The sequence below is a fragment of the Lepisosteus platostomus genome, chromosome 9 (genome assembly GCF_059453375.1).
Source record: "Lepisosteus platostomus isolate fLepPlt1 chromosome 9, fLepPlt1.hap1, whole genome shotgun sequence".
NCBI classification, from domain to species: domain Eukaryota; kingdom Metazoa; phylum Chordata; class Actinopteri; order Semionotiformes; family Lepisosteidae; genus Lepisosteus; species Lepisosteus platostomus.
The window spans coordinates 9420909-9440370 of NC_142619.1; the positions used below are offsets into that span (position 1 = coordinate 9420909).

The following is a 19462-nucleotide window of genomic DNA, read 5'->3' on the forward strand; positions in this document are numbered from 1 at the left end:
CACTAATAGTCACACCTGATACGTGCTTGAACATGTTCAATACCTTGTTTATATATCATTTTCAGTTTTAATAAAGAGTGCAATTATGCAAAAATGACTGATAAGCTGCCTCTTGTGTAATCATGGAAAATGTTTGCAAATTGTTTTGGAGTAGCTTGCACTGACCTTGGTTTGCAATTGATTTTCTTGCTTTGTTTCTTTGCCACATATTTCTACACGGACCATCTCTTAATCATAATCTCACCATGCTTTATGTTTTGTTATGTTATACCACAACAAACGTTTAAATTCTGGCGTGCAAGAATTCACTCAGACATATGCTTATGTGAGCCAAATATTAAAGGGAAACATAGCATAATTGAACTTTGTATTTTCAAATAAACTGTGGCTTTATCATTGAGGTATTTGTTACAGAATACGTTTATAAATAACCCTGTCACTAAGAGTTACAACCATACAGAGCCAGCTGTTGCTTCCGTTGTAGAAGCTGGTCAGTGTAGTTTGTGAATAGCTCCCTCTTTACCACAGTTTACTGAAGGGTCTAAAGTAGAATTTAATGCTCTTTTTTCTTAAGCGTGATATAATGCAATTATGTTTCATTGTAGTAATGAATTCTGCGTAAAAATGTCCAAAATTTGTTTACATTGCACTTTATACTTTTATACTTTAATATCCACTTTAATCCTTTGTTTTAACCCAGTTTGTTCTTAGCCAAACTTATAACAAGGTCCGCACCCTGGACTTTGTAATTGCAAATGACTCTTTTGTTTCTCATTTCTCTTATCTTGAACTAGGCCCCTCTGACCTCTCTGCTATTCTCTTCAATCTTGATTTTCCTGTTTCGCACTATTCCCCTTCACGCTCTGTAAGTTTTCGCACTGGCGATCAGTTGACCACATTTCTGTCCTCCTTATCTCGCTTCTTTCACTCAAAGTACATTTGTTTCATAACTCACTCTTGTGTATCATTGCCACTTAAACTCGGACTGTCTTTTATTCTCACTCTACCCCTTGGAACACTGACCAGCTTTGCCCTGTGAAGGCAGTTTCCCGTAAACTTGAACAGGTGGAGTCTTTCTGCCATAAATGTTCATTTTCAGAAGGAGCACCCGTCTGAATACAAGGGTGCAATGTGCTGCAATCCAGCTATTTCTCCCACATCATTGAAATCTACCATAACAGCCCTGGACACCTATTCTCCACCAAAAAACAGATTGCTTAAACCAAACTCTCCACCGCATTACCCACCTCATTCCAAATTTGCAGAGTTTTTATAGCTCCAAGATCGACACCGTCCAGCATCACATTCGCTCCACAATGCATGTTACTTCCACCCTGCGTGCCTAGCTTTACTGGTTCCCTTCTTTCTAGTTTCTCTTGGCTTGACTCTGCATGGGTCAGTAAATTGATTTCACATGTGAAATCCACCACCTGCTGTTTAGATCCCGTTCCCACTGCTCTATTTCAATCCTGTTTCACTCCACTCTGCTCCGTTGTCCTCAGTTTTAACAAGTGAGCCCTTGAGCACTGCTGTCGTGCCAACAGTCTTCAAGACTGCTGCTGTCATCACTGTGCCAAAAAAGCAAATATGGCTCTGGACAACCTAAACAATTTTTGCCCTATATCCAACTTACCCTTTCTTGCAAAAATCTTGCAAAAAAGATGCTGTTACAATTTAGTTGAATAGCCATGTCTTTGCAAACAACTTTGCCTCCAAATCATCCAATCTGGCTTCCAACAACTTCACAGCCCAGAAACAGCCTTGATTAAAGTCACCAACTTTAATCTGATTCCAGTCCTGTTTCTATCCTTATTCTTCTTGACTTCATTGCTGCTTTTGACACAATTAATCATATCTTACTTTCTCTTCTTGAGACAAGTTATTGGAGTTACTGCTGCTACTCTTAAATGGTTCAGGTCTCACGTCAATTTGTCTTTCTTGGCAGGTTTAGTTCTGAAATTGGACTTAAGTCTGGTGTTCCTCAGGGCTTGATAGTGGGCCCCCTACTTTTCAGCATTTACATGTTCCCACTTGGTCAGCTATTAAGATCACATGGTCTCAATTATCTCTAGGCTGATGATTCCCAAATATACGCCCTTTCCTAACCCGAGACTGATGTGGCTGTCTCTGTACTGTGTAAATCCATCACTAATATAAAAATACAATAATTTGAACTGTGACAAAACTGAATCATGCTTCTTGGCATACTCCAATAATTGTGTAAAATCAATGCAACCCTCTTTGTTGATGGTACTTTACTTGAGTTTCACCCAAACTTGAAGAACTATGGAGTGATTTTTGACAGACATGACATTTGATCCACATGTGCAACATATTGTCAAAACATCAATCTTCCACCTCTGAAATATTGCCAGACCACGTCATATGTTGTCGCTAACTGTTGCTGAAAAGCTCACAAACACTTTTGTTTTGTTTTTGAGTACTACCACAGCACTGCTCACTGAATCCAGAATTCTGACCAGGTCCAGTGCAAGTGATCACATTACTCCTATCCTGGACTCCATGCACTGGCTTCCTGTCAGGTTTTGTGTCGATTTCAATGTCCTTATGCTCACCTACAGAGCTCTGCATAGCTTGACACCTCAGTACATGGCTGAGTTACTATTGTCCGCCCTACTCCCCACCTTGCAACCTTCGCTTATTTAATGCCGTCTGCTGTCTGCCCCCCAAGACCGTCTTTACTCTGTAGGTGACAAGGCCTTCTCCTGCTACGTCCCAAAACTCTGGAACTCTGACCCCAAAGATGGCAGAGAGTTGCCTTCCTTGAGCTCTTTAAAATCTAGACTCAAAACCTCCTTTTTATTTAATTGGTTGTGGTTGCCCCTTGGCTTTACTACTGTCTCCCGTCAGTCTGTTTTTTTCTTTTGTTGTTGTTTTGTAAAGCGCTTTGAGAAGCCACTTTTAAAGGTGCTATATAAAAATAAAGTTTATTATTATCCTCTGAGAACTGTAGTAGCAATGTACTGTACTATTTTTGTGTAAACATTCCTGGGCTCTTAAACAGTGCATATTTAGTAAGCATAAACTTTTACCAGTATTTCAGTCTGTATTTATCTATTTTTGGAATATTTAAAACTAGTGTCCTCTAGGAATAATGTTTCTCTCACTGGGTTGAATGAGAAAGCTGTTGTTACAGTAAATGTGATGCCTCAGCTTTTATACTTACAATAGGTTGGCTAAAAATCTTGTGGGTCACTTAAAGAACAAGCTATAGAGATGGTGAAATAATGTTTTTTTTTGTTTTACTACTGTTACGTGCTGATTAATCTGATGTGAAACTGAACAGGCTCCAGCTTGCTTGCAAAGTTGCAGCTAGAATGCTTATTCAATCTTGAGGCTTCAAAAGTTGTCTCTTGTCTCCTACTGTATGTAAAGTTGTGAATTTGGAAACCCACCTTCATTATGAGCTTCCAAGAGTTCTTGATGCCATTATGTTTGCATTATTGATATTGATATTGTTGGTTGGTTTTTAAAGTCATTGCATTATAGCAGAGCACATATTTTTTAACATAAGACATGTCTGGATGTATTGCATGAGAGATGCTTCTTGAAAGAGTATTCTGCTGTTGTGTATTGAACAGTTGGAAGGGTGATTAAGGAAGGCTACAACAAATTTAAACTCCATTTGTTTTAATCCTATAATCCTTCCTTAGTAGTACCCAGTATATTACTATTTTACTATATTGTAATATATATATATATGAACTTACCATAGATCTACCTCAATTTAGCCTAGTGTTTCTCATTTTTCCTTCCCCTAATTCAATAAACAGTTTAGCAATAAGTGGCCACATGAAAGTTAAACATATTTTAAGAGCAGTACACACTAGCCAAATTCAAATCCCCATCCAAATGTTGTAAAGGAAGCCAGAAGCACTTTTCTAGATCATGTGATTCTTTTGTGCCCAGAAACCCAGGTTCACTTTTACTGCTAGTGGGTATTATAACTGTAACTGAAGTATAAAATACAAATCACCAAAGTTACAAAATTATGAGACAACCTGACTGAATCACTTTAACTTTTAGTTGAAAATCTGTATTTTGCATGATGTCTGACAGTTGCATGATGTCTGTGGGTCTGCTGATCACTAAACTCTTGTGTGATAGTCGTCTAATCTGAGTTGCTTTGCTAAGACGTCTGCAGCCACCTTGAGCTTTTGCCTGTTCTGACTTCAGTTCTTTCTCCCGCTGTAAAAAGAAAGAATGCTCAACTGTATTTAAAAAGGTGATGGACTTTACCAGTCTCAGATATTCCACTTTTTTCCCCTGTTGAACGTTTGTCTTGGCTTGAATGTTTTGAGTCATTGCCATTCAGCATGAAGTGCTGCCCGATAGGTATGGAAGCATTTTCTTCTGCATAAGCAGACAGAATATTTCTGTAACCTTGAGGATTTATTTTCAGGCCCTGGCATTACCTCCATCATGCTTCACAGATGAGGTGGTGCTCCTTGGACCTTCTGCAGCTCCTTTCGTTCTCAAAACTTAACTTTTTGCTTCATTTTGGTAATGTCACATCTTGGTCACATCTGTCCAAAAAACTCTTCCATAAATCTTCTGGTTCAACTTTTTACCTCTGAGTACAAAGTACTATCAAATTCTAGTTTGGCTTTTGATCATTTCTCTTCTATCAACTGTTTTCTTGGTCGAAGACTGGTAAATATATCTGTTAATTTCTTCGTTATACAGTATTTCAAATTATAGCTTTGTTAAACCCAATTTCAATGCAGTGGTTCACATTTAGTTGGTCTTTTTTTTAAGATTTCTGCTAAATTGCCCACTTCTTTTTTAACAGATGTTTTTTTGTTTTTAATTTAAACTTTCGATTATGGCTTTCAAACTCTGAAGTCAAAGTGTGATAGGTTGATAAAATATTAATATCTCTTTAATGAATGCCTGATTACCTAACATTGCACACCTGGACAACAAAAAAAAGTGTCACTTTTTTCCCTTAAAATGAAATTTTGTCCATGAAACTGTTTAAATGATCAACTGGGAAGTTGTACTTACCCTGTTTTTCATGAAACAAATATTATTAGAGTTCACAGATACCTAGTTTGCATTTCTCTGTGCCAATATGTCTGGAATGTACCCTTTACATTAGTTTCCTGGCCAAAGCAAATAGAAATGCAAACTGTCAGCCATTTCTTAACTGTCAGTTAAGACCAAATTGTTTGCATTTTACCTTACATAGTTTACAAATGTAGATATTTGTAGATTGGTACTCTTTATGTGTCAATATACGGTGATGACAAGGAACATATCGATTTTCCTTGAGAAAGCCAGTTTCTAAATTTAGGTTTAAGCCACAATTTTGAATTTCATTCTACCCTCCAAAATAATTTTATTTATTATATTTAGCACAGGAAACTTTTGGTTTTGGCTTCAGTATGTTACTAAGGAAGAACGTTATGAACAAAATTATACCCATTGTGAAAGAGCTCATACTGTTTTCACATTAAGTTTTGGAAATTTCCAGTTAAGGCTGCTAATATCGTCAAGCTAAATGAGCTCCTTTGGTTATATGAGAGCTGAGTTGCTTATTTTTCAGCACATCCTTATTTATACAAAATTTCTTACTGCAATAAGATGATGAACTTCTGTGTTCTAGATTTCCCTTGTCCCTTAACCTGTCCTGATGACATTTGTCTCTTCATGGTGATCCAGCATAACTGTGTTCCCTGGGCCTCCCCTGAGCCACCCTGTTTGCCCATCCATTCTCTCTTCACTCTAATTCACTCCTTACATGGCACTGACATGGCCTGCGCTTTCCCTTCTTGTATTTTCTTTTTTCCATCTCCCTTTTCATAGTTGAATGTCCTACCCATCGCACATTTGGCCCAAGCAGTGTCTTCCGTGTTTTCATCTCTTTCCCTTCTCTTAATCACCTGTTCACACTGCCCTGCTGGAGTTCACCCTGCCACTGTTGCCTTCCCCCCCACCATTGGGTACTGTACGTGACATCAGACCATATTGGGTCTGGGGTCCTTGTTCATAATGCTCTCCTTCATGTGTTCTGTTAGGGGGCCCAGGCAGCTGTAGAAATGGGGCCATCCCCCCTCCCCGCTGGTGTCCTACATGGTGTGGTGTCGGTCCTTGACTTTCTCTCCTGCCCACCTGCTTAGTGCCTACCTACTTAAGAAATGTTTTACTGCCCCTTGACGTCACAAAATGTCTCCAGGTCCCTTTCAGATTCTTCATCTAAATGTTACTGTCTGTATCGCTTTATAAGGATTCTATCCATGGAGTGGAGAAGCAGAAATTATGCAACACTGACGCTGACTCTTCCTTGTTCACAATTTTCCAGCTTACCCTTCATCATCATTGCTTAGCCATTTAGAGCATTGTGCCTTCAACTCTCCGCTCACCCTGGTTAACTTGGAAACGTTTCCCAGGCTTACTTCCCTTGTCCTTGTTCATATTCTATTGAAACCTTTATAACTGAAGAATTCTGCATCAGCTTTATGGGGTTTCACTTGCTGCATTTCATGGGCAGGGTCTTTCAGCCTGTTGCAAAAAGCCAATAAAGCACACAAATGAACGTTCAATAATGTTATTCTGCAAGATGCTGGCATCTTATGCTCTTCAACTGTGAATTGGAAACTAACAAGATTTTAATGAAGAGTAATAAAGTCTTTAACTATGTAATTTCAATTGTGTGGCAAGTTATTTTAAAGTTTATTGTGAGAATAAAGGTGATAAATGTTTGTTTTGCTAAAGCCTGGAGAGGAGAAAACTTCTTGTTTTTTGTTCCTTGTATTGCATTTAGATCTCTTTTTAATGCATTTTATCTTTGGACTATATGAAGCAATTTGGCTACTGTAAGCATGTGATGTCTGTTACTCACAAATGGGATTGTCTTGAAGGAGTGTTCACCAGTAAGGTCTTATCATTGCACCATATGTTCTTGTATCTGGTCAGCCTATATTGTCATATTGTGTAACATCAATATACTTGTTAACTAAGCTGATGATCATTCAGGGAGATGGCATTAAAACTGTGGGCCCCTTTTCACTGCCTTGGGAACAGTGTAGAGGTTGTGAGGTTGGACAAGCTGTGGGGCAGATGAGGGTTCTGTGTGGGACTCAGGGCCACCAAACAGGAATTTTCTCTTCTGGGTACTTGGGCTTTTAATGTAAAGCTGTGTTAAGACTGGGTGGAATATACCCGAAGACACCTTCAAAGCCACATGTCTTCTGAAGTGCAGCTTTCAGGCCCACTGGGACAGTCAAGTGGACTTTGCGTCTTAGTCTATTGGGAGCTAGGTCATAATTGAAGCAGTGATTGGCTCTCCTGGGCCTTCTTATTATACCGGGGTTGATTTACACACACAAGGTAGCAGAGGTCTGCTGAAAAACCCACAAGATTCACCCTGGTTGCTAAGAGTAGTGCTCAGGCTATTCTCACAGTACCCACATGGGCTGGGCCCCACACTCTTGAAACAGAGGAAAGGCCGCTGACAGTGTCAATTATCAGTCACTTCTCCAGGCATGAGATCTAGCAGCACCCCCTGAGCTTACCCTTCAACACTCATCTCCATCTTTATGGCCTTCTCCTCCACTAACCATCCATTCCGACATGCACCCAGCTCTAACCTGGCCCTAAAGGCTTCCCACGGGCCTTGCTCAGTCTGATGCCATGAGCTGCGTTGTTCTGCTTGAGTCACTCTGTAGCCTGGTCCGGATAGGTCCGGGTGGAGTTTTTCTGTAGTTCACACCACCCTACTTATGTTGGAGGTGTACCAAATCAGCCTCCCTCCCACCCTCAGTTACACTCTCGGCATTATTCATATGTGAAAAGGACCCGGGTTCTCTGTGTCCAAAGATTTCGACAGGAAATCACAGTTCTGCTCTGTGGCTTTTCTCACTTAAGTTGACTTAAGTTGGAAGTCTTGAATGAGCTTTGCCATGGCACATGTCCTACCTGACAGTACTGCTATGTGGAGGAGGCCAATGTCCCCATTCAGCCCAGTGTACTTACAGCCACACTCCTGCCATGTAGGCAAGCATTCCTCCATGTGAGTTTCCTTGTCCTCATCCATTAATGAGCCTGCCAACTGCCAGGGCTTGACAGTAGGATTTGCCTTTCTTCTTCACATCTTCCTGTGTTTTTTGGGTCCACCTAACTAACACCAATGTAGCAGTCTTCCCTATCTCCTTTGTGAAATGTGGCAGTGAGGGGAGACAAAAAGGCAGGGAAGCAGTTTTATAAGCTCACAGGGGTTTATCACCCCTTATTAACATATGCTAGTTACTGAAAGAGGTTAAGGGAGTGAGCATGGCATTCACTAGCACTGCATGTGGTAAATAGAACCTAAGATGGCTCCTTCCCTGCTTATATAATGGAGGAGGGGTGAAGAAGTGAGCATGCCTGGAGGAAAGGTTAAGAGGTCAGTCCTGGGAGCCCATCACTGGGGAACAGAATGCTTCATTCTCAGTGTCTGTGGCCTTGTTAATTCTATTGGCGTTGAAATTAAATAGCAGATTTTATCAATAGCAGAATTTCAAGTTGCAAATAATCAAGATGAAATGTATTTTCATGAGAGCAGAAATAAAAAAGATTAAATGGATTTAAACAATGACTTTAAGGGAAGAACAGCAAACTCAGAAACAAAACTGCAACTTTTGACTTCAAAACTCTAGAATTGCAGTTCACCGTCCGTGCCTGTGGTGTTAAATTCTCCGTTCTTCTTCCTCATCCAGGCAGCAGCACCTGCTGTAGTCCAGAGTCTCCATCACCGGACTGCAGAGCAAGCCCCAGCAATCCTTTGCCTGTTGGGAGCTGGGCAGCTCAGGCAGCAGGCTCTGAGGATGCTCAGGGGATAAATGGAAGAAATAAAACCAACAAGGCCTCTCACAGTGTCAACCCAAAGCCTCAAGGTACAATACAATCAAACAACTTCCATAACTTTGATGCTGCTGGTAGTATGGTATTGAATCACTTCAATAGACTTATGACCCCATTAAACTTCTACAGTGAGAGAAGTTACCAGTGGTTGGAGATCTAAACTTTTTCTGACTTCAGCATAATTGTGTCAGTCACTGCATTCTTGTAGAGCTGCACAAAATAAAAAATCTCAAAAGAAAATAATACACATTCAGTTGAGACAGTTTATTTGTATGTAGCACCCGATATAAAAACATCTACAAAGGATGCATTTTTAATATGGCCAGGAAGGTTGTTCCATAGGCAGGGGCTACACTGAAAAGGCTTGGATTGTTGAGGAGCCTAAATCCGGCTCAAACGAGTGAGCAAACTGGGACATGAGGGGATAGTAGCTCTTGAAGGAATACAGGAGACACCATGCAGTGCCTGATAGGTCAATGAGAATATTAAAGTCAAATCTGCAAGCAAGTGCAGGTTTTTCAGCACAACAGGCATCTGTTCAGATATTTTTTACTCGGTCAGCACTCAAGCAGCATAGTTATGGACATAGTGTAGTTTTTTAAATACTTTTGTGGACGATCCAACTAACAAAGCATTGCAGGAGTCCAGCCTTAAGGAAATGAAAGCGTGAACTAATTTCTCAGCATCAGTAGGGGAACTAAATGGTTTTAAACAAAATATGTTGAGTAAATAGAAGAATGTGTGGCAGTCTTTGCAGACATGTGATATGAGAGATAGGGAAGTCAGAAAGAACCCATAGGTTTTGAGTGAATCAATTCTATATTGGGCGGCACAGTGATTAGCATTGCTGCCTCGTTTGCAACGCAACACTGGCGCCTTGGGTTCAATTCTGGACCTGGGGTGTTATCTGTGTGGAGTTTGTATGTTCTCCCAGTGTTTGTGTAGGTTTCCTTCAGGTTTCCCAGGGTCAAAACATACTGGTCGGTCAATTGGCATCTGGGAAAACTGGCCTAAATTGTGTGTGCATGTGTCTGTATGTCTGTGCTAGCGTCCTATTCAGGGTGTACCCTACATTATGCCCATTGCTTGCTGGAATAAGCTCTGGCTTCCCTGTGACCCTGAATTGGAAGAAGAGGTTAGAAAATGGGTGGATCACCAAAAAGTTAATTTTTGACAGTCTGACTTTAAGACTTGATGGGGAGAGACAATTAAAATCATACTGGTCTTATTCTTGTTAAATTGGAGATACATTTAAGCCATGCACAACCGTATATCTTCAAGACATTTGTGGAACAAGCAACTTTAGAATTCAGTAATGTACAGTATGCAGGTAGATTTATCATCAGCATAACACTGAAAGTCAACACAATGTTTTCTGATCATCTAGCATAAAGGTAATATATAAATATTGAATAGGTAAGGGCCAAGAACTGAGCCCTGAGAGACTTCAGAGATGACAAGGGTCAGGATCCAATTAAAAGTCATCAATGCTGACAAACTGTATTCTGTCAACTTGAACCACTGTAGCACATTGCCAATTAGACCTGCATAACGCTCTAGTCAATTAATCAAGATGTCATGGTTTACAGTGTCAAAGGCTGCTGAAAGGTCTAATAGTACAAGAGTGGAGAGAGAAAAAAAATGGTATCTTTAGAGATGACAACTTTCACTAAAGCAGTTCAGTGCTATGGGCAGCCCTAAACCCTGATTAAAAAGATTCAAAGGACTTTAACATTTTCAATATTACCACACAATCTTGTGGTTTTGCTAAAATATGAAAATTCAGATAAATTGTCGTTCTTTTTTTTTTTTCAAAAGAGGGTTCATTTCAGCCCTTTTCAGCTGTAGAGTGATAAATGATGTAGACAGGGTTAAGTTTTTCATATTACAAATAATAGGAGCTTCTCCTGAGAAACACTGAATACTTAAGGAGTAATTATACCAGTGAATAGTTAATAAAATTCCATTTTCAGAGCTAAATGAGTGAAAGTAGAGGGTGATAAAATTGAAAAGCACTGTTTCAGAGTAGCAGTGAGTCATAAGAATGTACATGATGTTCAGTTACATCTGATATGGTCTGTCTTAATCAGGAAAAAAAAACTGTCATAACATAAGGTGGAGTGAAAGAAGGAATTATCATTTAGAAGTTGGTTTACTGTCCTAAAGAGTCATCTGGTATTTTAACCAACATTGTCAGTAATATTGGAATAGTAAGCAGCACAGGCTAGCCTCAGGGTCTTCTTGGAAATAGATAAATGGTGTTTATGAGGTGAGCAGATAAAGCACTTTCCTCCATAAATGCATTTTGCGGCCATGTGTTTTCGTACTTATTCATAGTTTATCAGTAAACAGAGTTAATGACCTGGAATTTGAGATCCATCAAGTAAGAGGAGCAAGAGAATATATGGCATTAAGCACGATATATTTGTGAAATCTTTTGTGTTTCTTTTGTGTTTCTTGTTGACTTAGGCAGATCATTTATAGTTAAAGTGGAGAACAAGAGGAAAAAACTTGCTTCACATTCTGAAAAGTAACAAGATTCTTACGGTTTTGAGGCAGTCAAACTGTTCCGCCATGTGGTCAGAAATGCCTGTGTCGTAGGTTTAAATTTCCACTAATGACTAGCTCTAAGTGTGACGATGTTTTTAAGTGGAGCCATTTACGTGCGGCTATAAACCAAAACTCTAATATCTTTAAAAATTCCTTAGGAAGAGCTGAGTTATTTCAAGCCACACCACATCAAATCACCAAAGGTCAGGACTTGGTTGATTGAAGTCATATTGACAATACAAGTTCACATAATGCACGGTATATTTCAGTGAGCAATAAACAAGAAAAATAGTAAATGGCCAAGGAGAGAATTTCAAAAGTAATAGGTACGAAAGAGTTAACAGGAGCAGTAGGCAGTAGATGTACTGTACAGTAGATCAAACTTGGAGTGGTAGAAAATAGCCAAGCCACCCCTGCGGCCTGTATTTGGCACTGCAGGGTTTCACACATGAAATAAAAAAAAAGACTTCTTAAGTTCACGTGTCATGTTTATTATACATATAAAATATAAACTATGTTCTTATACCATTACAATGTTCAAGTAGATGGATGTTTATTATGTGTACCACCAAGTACCTGGGCAAGTTCTACATTTAACCTTCCTAGGTGTTTGTTATTCTTCAGTTCTTTTACCAGATCAACTGAGAGTTGGTCTTGGGTGAGTCAAAAGAAAGACTCCAGGAAAATACTTTTCTAGTGGTACCAACTCCTTACTTGTTATACCCGCTCTGTGCATATCACAAAATGATAATTCTTTCTCAAACTTTCTTGAAGATACCTGCACGCACAGATGTGTTTATTAGTAAAATGATCACAAACATTGATCAAATATTGCTAGCAGCTTTTTTCAGTGTAGTTAGGCATTATGCTGGAAATTGGTGAAGATGTGTGTACAGTATGTCCCGTTTAACTTAGTTACACTGAACACGTTTCACATGATTAGAATGCGTCTTGTTGTGTTTGATTTGTGTTACTTCTTCTTCTGGTTTGGAGGGCAGAGCCGGAGAAAGGAGACAGTATGACATAGAATCAACCAGCCCAGCTGTTGGTTTTGCTGTTTGACTATATGCGCTGCTCCTGGTAAAACAAAATCTCACTCACTGCTAGATGTGGATCTTGTGGTCTCCTTCGTTAACACCTACACTTATTTTATTACATTTTCTTAGTGGACGTTGAACATCTCTTTGTGGACTTTAGTCAGTTGATTAAGACACTCTCAACTGTGTTTGCAAGTGGCTGTAGCCATTGTAATTCTTGCCATGTGATTGCTCGTATCTCAGAGTAGTTAGAGCTAATGCCACTTCATCACAGTCAGTCACGCTCTAGATTACCAGACTGTAATTGTCAACTGGCTGTGTCTACCACCACCTAGTGTTGTTTACTAGAATGTCCGGTACTGCAACTTGTCCTTTGCTGTACTAAAACCACTCTTGTTACAACCAAAATACATACTGTATATTACCAAGTTTTATTTATCACACAGACATTTAAAAATAAATTATGACAAACACCAAACTAAATTAAATATACTGTATACCTAAATGAGAAAAATAAAGTTTGTATTCTTTTTTCCATTGGCATCCTGTCGTCAGTTACTGGGTTTCAAATTTGCCATTGATAAGTAGACATTTTCATTTAATCCCAGTCGTAATCATATTTCATAGCTTCTGTTCTTCTCGCAAAGGACATACCACATGATCATTCTAGGCGTACCATTTGCTATTCAAACATGACTTCTTTAATGTTTCCTTGTAAATGTACAGTATCAGACTGTGTATGTGGTTGGCAAGAAGACCTTTTATAGCACCCTTTCATTTTGTATTTAAGGTAGCAGTGAAGAACGTAATTTTGCTTAACTGCTTGTTGTATTCTTCTGTAGTGTAGACTTCTTATCTTGGTTTTCACTTTTTAGTTCTCATGTTACGTAGTAGGTTCTGATATGGTCTGATATGGTCTGTGTGCTGCAAAATGTGTGACTATGAGACAGCAGCTATGTTTTGCACTGTTAAACTTGCGAGGGTTCTCAAGTACACAGGTGAAGTACAGAAGCATTCCTTCTGCTCCTTGGTCTACCACAAGTTGAACCTTCAAAGCTTACGAAGGCCTGTCAGGATTCCTGTATTACCTATACTATGCAAAAAGAACCAAGTTCTCAATAGCAGAACAGGCAGAGGATGATGTACCACCTGGAAACTCTCAGTGGCTGCTGGGGTATCCAATGGTGGCAGCAGAATGAGACCTCCAATCAATGTTGTATTCTGTCAGGATGTGTGTGGAAGCTGTCATGCAGTAGTTTCTCTACAAGAGAATATTTCACACACAGGTGTCTTCTATCCGCAAACACATTCTCCAAGTCCTTTGGTGACCAGATAATATGAGCGCAGAACAGTGATTAATGGAAGCTACTAGTTGTAAGAGGCAGAAGATAATAGACAGTCTCCAGTACTTGAATTGAGGCAGACGTGCACTATTCTAGAAAATGGCTCTTGTGACAAATTGGCACTTGTCCACAAATATTTGATATAAAAATACTTAAAAAATGAAATAATAGCTTGTGATGTGTTCAAGCTGGGATTTTTTTTAGATTTTTAGTATGTCTGGCTGCAGTTTCTGCAGGAACACCTAACCCCATACCTTTGGAGGCATCTTTCATGGGAGGATGAGATTGACAAAGAAATCCAGCATTGCCTGACATCCCAAATTGCAGTCTGTGGCCACCAGAGGAAGCAGGTGTTTGATTTTGAGTACATGAAAATCAAAACCCAACTTGTGTTCGATTGTGCAGTCATCATTCACTCTTTACTGTTAAAACATACAGAAGAATCTTCAAAGATATGGAGTTCGCGCACCAGAATTGTGGAAGATTTTATGTACTGTATCAAGAGGACAGACACACCATCATCAATCTTGTCTCCCAATAAGTCACGACAATAGAAGCCATGCTCACCTGCCATCAGCTCCATTGGGTTGGTCATGTTATCCAGATTTCAGACACCAGACTCACAAAAAACTTCCTCTTCTTCCACCTTAGCCAAGGCAGCAATACTAGAGGAGTATTATGCAGTATATGTCCAGATGCATCTTGAGACAGTATCTTTTTAGCCCACTAGAGAGTGTACAGATCCTGTATTGGTCTTATTCGGTTACAATCATCCATGAGTTCTAGCCAATGAATGAAACAATCAAATGATCCTGCAATTATTTCACCATTGCATGAACCCCTGATGCTAGTATTTATGCGCATGAAAATGGGACAATAGGTTCATACTGTAACGCTTACGGCCGACAAGCACTGTGTGTAAGAGCCGGCGTACCAGAGCGGGTGACGTCACCGCCCTTCCCTGTGATAGCAGGACCACAGCTACTGGGCTGTGGAGAGATCTCTCTTTGGCTCACGGGGCTAGGTCGCTGCAGAGAGACGCGGAAGTCCCGGGTTCGAGCCACCTATACTTTGGGCCGACCAGATGCGGCAAGGGCGCCCGCCTGAGCCCCCGTTGCGTTACATTGGTGTCAGAAGCGGGGTGGGATAGCCCTTCGCCGGGGACGGCGATTTAAGCGGGGGAGAGTGTAACGCTTACGGCCAACAAGCACTGTGTGTAAGAGCCGGCGTACCAGAGCGGGTGACGTCACCGCCCTTCCCTGTGATAGCAGGACCACAGCTACTGGGCTGTGGAGAGATCTCTCTTTGGCTCACGGGGCTAGGTCGCTGCAGAGAGACGCGGAAGTCCCGGGTTCGAGCCACCTATACTTTGGGCCGACCAGATGCGGCAAGGGCGCCCGCCTGAGCCCCCGTTGCGTTACAATACATTGGTACAATATGGAGGAGTTAAGATTATTAATAGGTGAAGTATTAAATTAGTAGTAAAACCAGATTGTGACATCAGTTTGCTATGCAATCAAATAATAATTTCACCCTGCAAACTCTTACAAGTTTTGTGCTACGTGTGTTCTTTTATTCCCCAGCACAGCTCTGATAATGGAGTAATAATCAAGCCTAAATGTAGTACTATATGTGCTCATTTACAATTCAGTGGGTTTCAGAGTCCTACTCACTAAATTCAGAATATTCAGATAGAAAATTCAGAATTCTGTCCTTGTATTCTAAATCCACAACAAAAATAGAAAACCCACATCCTAATAAAAGTGGATCATACCCAACACTTAAATCTACTGTATCTCTCCGTAAAACACAAGTTAATAACAGTGTATTTCCCTCATGTAAGAATGCATAACTAAAATAGGAGCGAGGTGTTTAACCTAAGGATCCCACATTACCAGAAACCACAATTTCCAAATAAATAAAAAAGCAAGCTGTCGTCTATAATCAAGCTCAGAGTCCGGTACTTTTCAGCAATCAGGTTCTTCAAATTTTAGTTAGAAGTCTGATTCGAAAGAAGAGCTCTCCCATGGCATAGTTTCAGAGGAAGGTGATAGATTATGATCAGTAATGATGTCTGTTTTCTCAGACTTCACAATTTATTCTGTCCTTTTCTGTGTTTATGCTATTGTTTATTCCTATGGAGGCTGACTTCTTGACCTCACTAGGAATGTTCTAGTCCTGGTTGAATTTTGAATCTGTATTTTTTAATATGGTGGGTTTCCTGATTGACAGTAAAATCAATTAATCTGCGTAAAATATTAGGACTCTTGACCATCGGTATCTTCCTCCATGTTTACTTGCCTCTTGTCCCAAGAATAGCAACGGAAATACAGCCAAACAATAACCATTGTTTAAAATCTTCTGAGAAAGGCAATAAAGCTGCTGGGAAGTGTGGCTAAACTTACATAAACTCACATCCCCCTTCACAACAATATAAAAAAGATTTCAGCATTGCTTCTGCTTTCCACTGGTTATCAAGCACAGTTAGGAGGGACTATACATGTAATGACTCACATTATAGGTAATGGGCTGTAATGGGCTCTTCTGACAGTGCCTGATCTAGTCCTGTGCTAAAGTACAGCAGTGAGAATAGTGCATGAATGAAATGGTCTTAAGTCACAGACCAAAGTAGACTGCTTTCTCTTATACTATTAATGTTTCTCACGAGACAGACTTGTGTGATTGTATTACTTATGTTTTGTTTCAGTAAGACATTTTCTCTGTTCTTAATTATAGATCACTGACATTGCCAAGCATTTTTTTATGTAAACCATAGATTGTTAGGCCAGGGAGAGATTTTCTGTTGTCTTCCAGTTGTTTTCTGTTTTTTCTTCTGACCTCTTAGCAACTGTCAAAATTTTGACTCCCTGTAGAAATAGAATAAATTAATTGTTAGAATATTTGAAAGTGTTTTATGTTTATTACATGTTATTTGCCATTAATTGTTCCTATTGAAATGTTTTAAGTATTGGAACCTATTTCAGTACTTTATTTTAAGAACTTGCACTTCTTTCTGAGGATTGTGCAGGGAGAAGGTAGTATCTGTGCCTTGACAGTTCGTGTTTTTCCTGAACTTAAGATACCCATTTGCAGATTTTCATCTCTGAAAACATGACATATGACCAGCACATAATCATAAGTAATCATGGACAAGGAATAAATTGTATGTTTAGCTTTGGAGACACTTATATTTCTCAATCAAATAAATCGGTATCGCTGCTTGTGGAAGACATGGGTAGCGCTCATGGGACTCTGTCACTGGACAATACAGTTGAATTGCTGTCCCTTCCTCCATGACAACAGCTGGGAGAATCTGCATGACTGCTGCTGGGAGAGGTATTAGTGGTATCTGTAAGGAGCATTCAACCTGTGGTGTGAGTGGACCCTAATGCCCCAGTATAGTATAAAACCCCATCTATGAATTTACTTTGTTACTCTGTTCTCCTCCCCACTGATACCAGATGTGTGATGAGCATACAGTCCCTATTAATTGTAAAGTGCTTTGAGTGGAGTGTCCAGAAAAGAGCTATATGCATGTAAGGAAAGTAATAATAATAAGAAAAAAAATAATAATAAACCTTATAAAATTCTAACAGTCCCACCATTCCTTTCATTGTGTTAATATTGTTGTTGGTTTTGCTGGTAATTATAGCAGATTTTCTTACATGTGAAAACTTTCAACTTATTTTCCAAGGTGCACAAATTCAGGCGAAATTGCAGAGCAGGATTTTAATTGCCTTTGTTGCCGCCTTTGCAGAGCAAAATTGTGAAGTACTTTTAAGTTCCTCTAATAGTAGATTTGGAAACTTATTGAGGGGAAAGCAAGGGGGGTGGGGTGGTTGTGGGAAATGGAAAAACAAAATGAAAATCTGTACAGTTTATTTATCAACAGTTTGATCATTAGCAGCAGTAGTGCTTTTTGATCGTTTCTTCTGTGGTAAATTTTGAACCACCCCCTGGAAATGGGGAATTATTTTTTCAAAACTTTAATATTGATATTATCTGAAATGTACAGTACAGTTAGGTGACATTAAAAGGCAATGCTGCAAGAGAGCAGTTGCTGCTTCCTGAGTTTCGTACCGTAGTGATTACACAATACAGCTGGTTTGGGCTGTTGTAGCTTTACTGCCATTGAATTAGCAATTTAAATGTGTGTAGCTCTGCTAAAGTACTAAGGCCCTTCTTACTTCTTACTAAGTACCTTCTTACTTCACCAGTCTGCAAAGTACTGTATCACTTCCAAGTAAAAATGGGAGTCCAACTAAAAACATGATGCTAATTGAGGGTTTCTTCTCCTTTCAACCCTCTACTGTACATCTTCTAGGTTGAATTTAATCCACACGTGGGTTTATTACTTATTTGAAGTCATTCTCAGTTAGATCATTTTAAACTTTTCTCTGCCCGCAGTCCTACAGTAGGTTACAGGAATAGGTACCGGTGAATGTTTAATTGCCAAGAATCTCTTTGATGTGTGTTCAGTCTTTTAATAAGTATTTGCTCTCTGTGAGATATCCAAAAACATATTTTCAGACGACCAATTCATGTCATGCAGAAACAAATGCAAATTACACTGTCAGATAATCCTGTAAAAACCTTATTTTTGCATGTGCTTAATTTGCTTAAATGCAAAACAACAGGTTATAGGAACAGAGCCGATGCATCCAAATGCACAGTTCTGAAACCCGGCATTTGGGACACATTTCGTGCTTAATTCCAACTTTTTAACAGATGAGTTAAGTAGTAAAACAAAACTAACAGGTCTCATTCAACAAATTATTAAACTTGCAGCCTAAGTAATAGTAATTAAGAGCTCGATTTTCTCTTGCAAGTGAGATGAAACAGGTAGTCTTGGCAGTCAGGACTTGGCATCCCTGTCTGAGCAGTTTCTAGCCCTCTGGGTTAATAACAGGTAATGAAGTTAATTTTGCCTTTCTCTGCTGTCATTACTTCATATTGGTAGCAGTATTCGGTGTGCTTCAAATAAGCACCTTTGTCTGAATAGGTTAACATTATTGTATTATGAAACTTTTTCAATAGGGGAACACAATCCTAGTCCTGAAGGCTGCATCTGTCTGAGTAAATAATTCCGCTAATTACTGGACTGATTCAAATGATTTATTATATTTTGCCACTTGATACAGTTTTAGTCATTTAAGAAGCCTGCACAGCTTGTTGAGTGATGGTCTTCCAGCACCAGGACTGCACACTTCTTTAAGAGGTCTTGACATTCCTTTTTGTTTTTTTTGTTTTTTCTTCTTTCTGATCACAGTGCCTCCAAAACCTGCTCACCTTCAGAGTCCATGCCCAGAGCCGCCACGACACCCTGCTGAGAGAAACCTGCGCACCAGAGGCACTATGGAAGACGGCAGCCTAGCAGGGAAATCCCGAGAAAAGCCCTCCAAAGTGTCAGACCTGATCAGCCATTTCGAAGAGAACAGGTAGTCGTGCTCGCTAGTACCTTTGTCATTTTCTGAGCTGTTAACACCATGCTGAGAAGCACAAAGAGAACACAAACCTCTTCAACTAAATCCATAAGAAGTTCATTACACATTACATTAAAAGTTACAGTTGATGCAGTACATGAAAAGCATAAAAACATAAACATCTTAGAAGAAGAAATGTGCTTGGTTATTATTATTCATTCATATTGCTGGAAGGACCTCAGGA

General features: G+C 39.6%; 1 protein-coding gene across 16 annotated transcripts in view; it reads left to right on the forward strand.

The window, feature by feature from the left end:
- Positions 1 to 19462, forward strand: part of fgd4a (FYVE, RhoGEF and PH domain containing 4a) — a 125821-nt gene that overhangs the window by 80220 nt on the left and 26139 nt on the right. For 9 of the 16 annotated variants that reach the window (XM_088646840.1, XM_088646826.1, XM_088646827.1 and 6 more), the window contains 2 exons: positions 8721 to 8897; positions 19065 to 19233. In XM_088646840.1, coding sequence (XP_088502966.1) covers positions 8721 to 8897; positions 19065 to 19233 — 346 coding nt within the window. The remainder of the gene's footprint in view (positions 1 to 8720; positions 8898 to 19064; positions 19234 to 19462) is intronic. The other 7 variants (XM_088646831.1, XM_088646835.1, XM_088646832.1 and 4 more) reach the window with 1 other exon arrangement.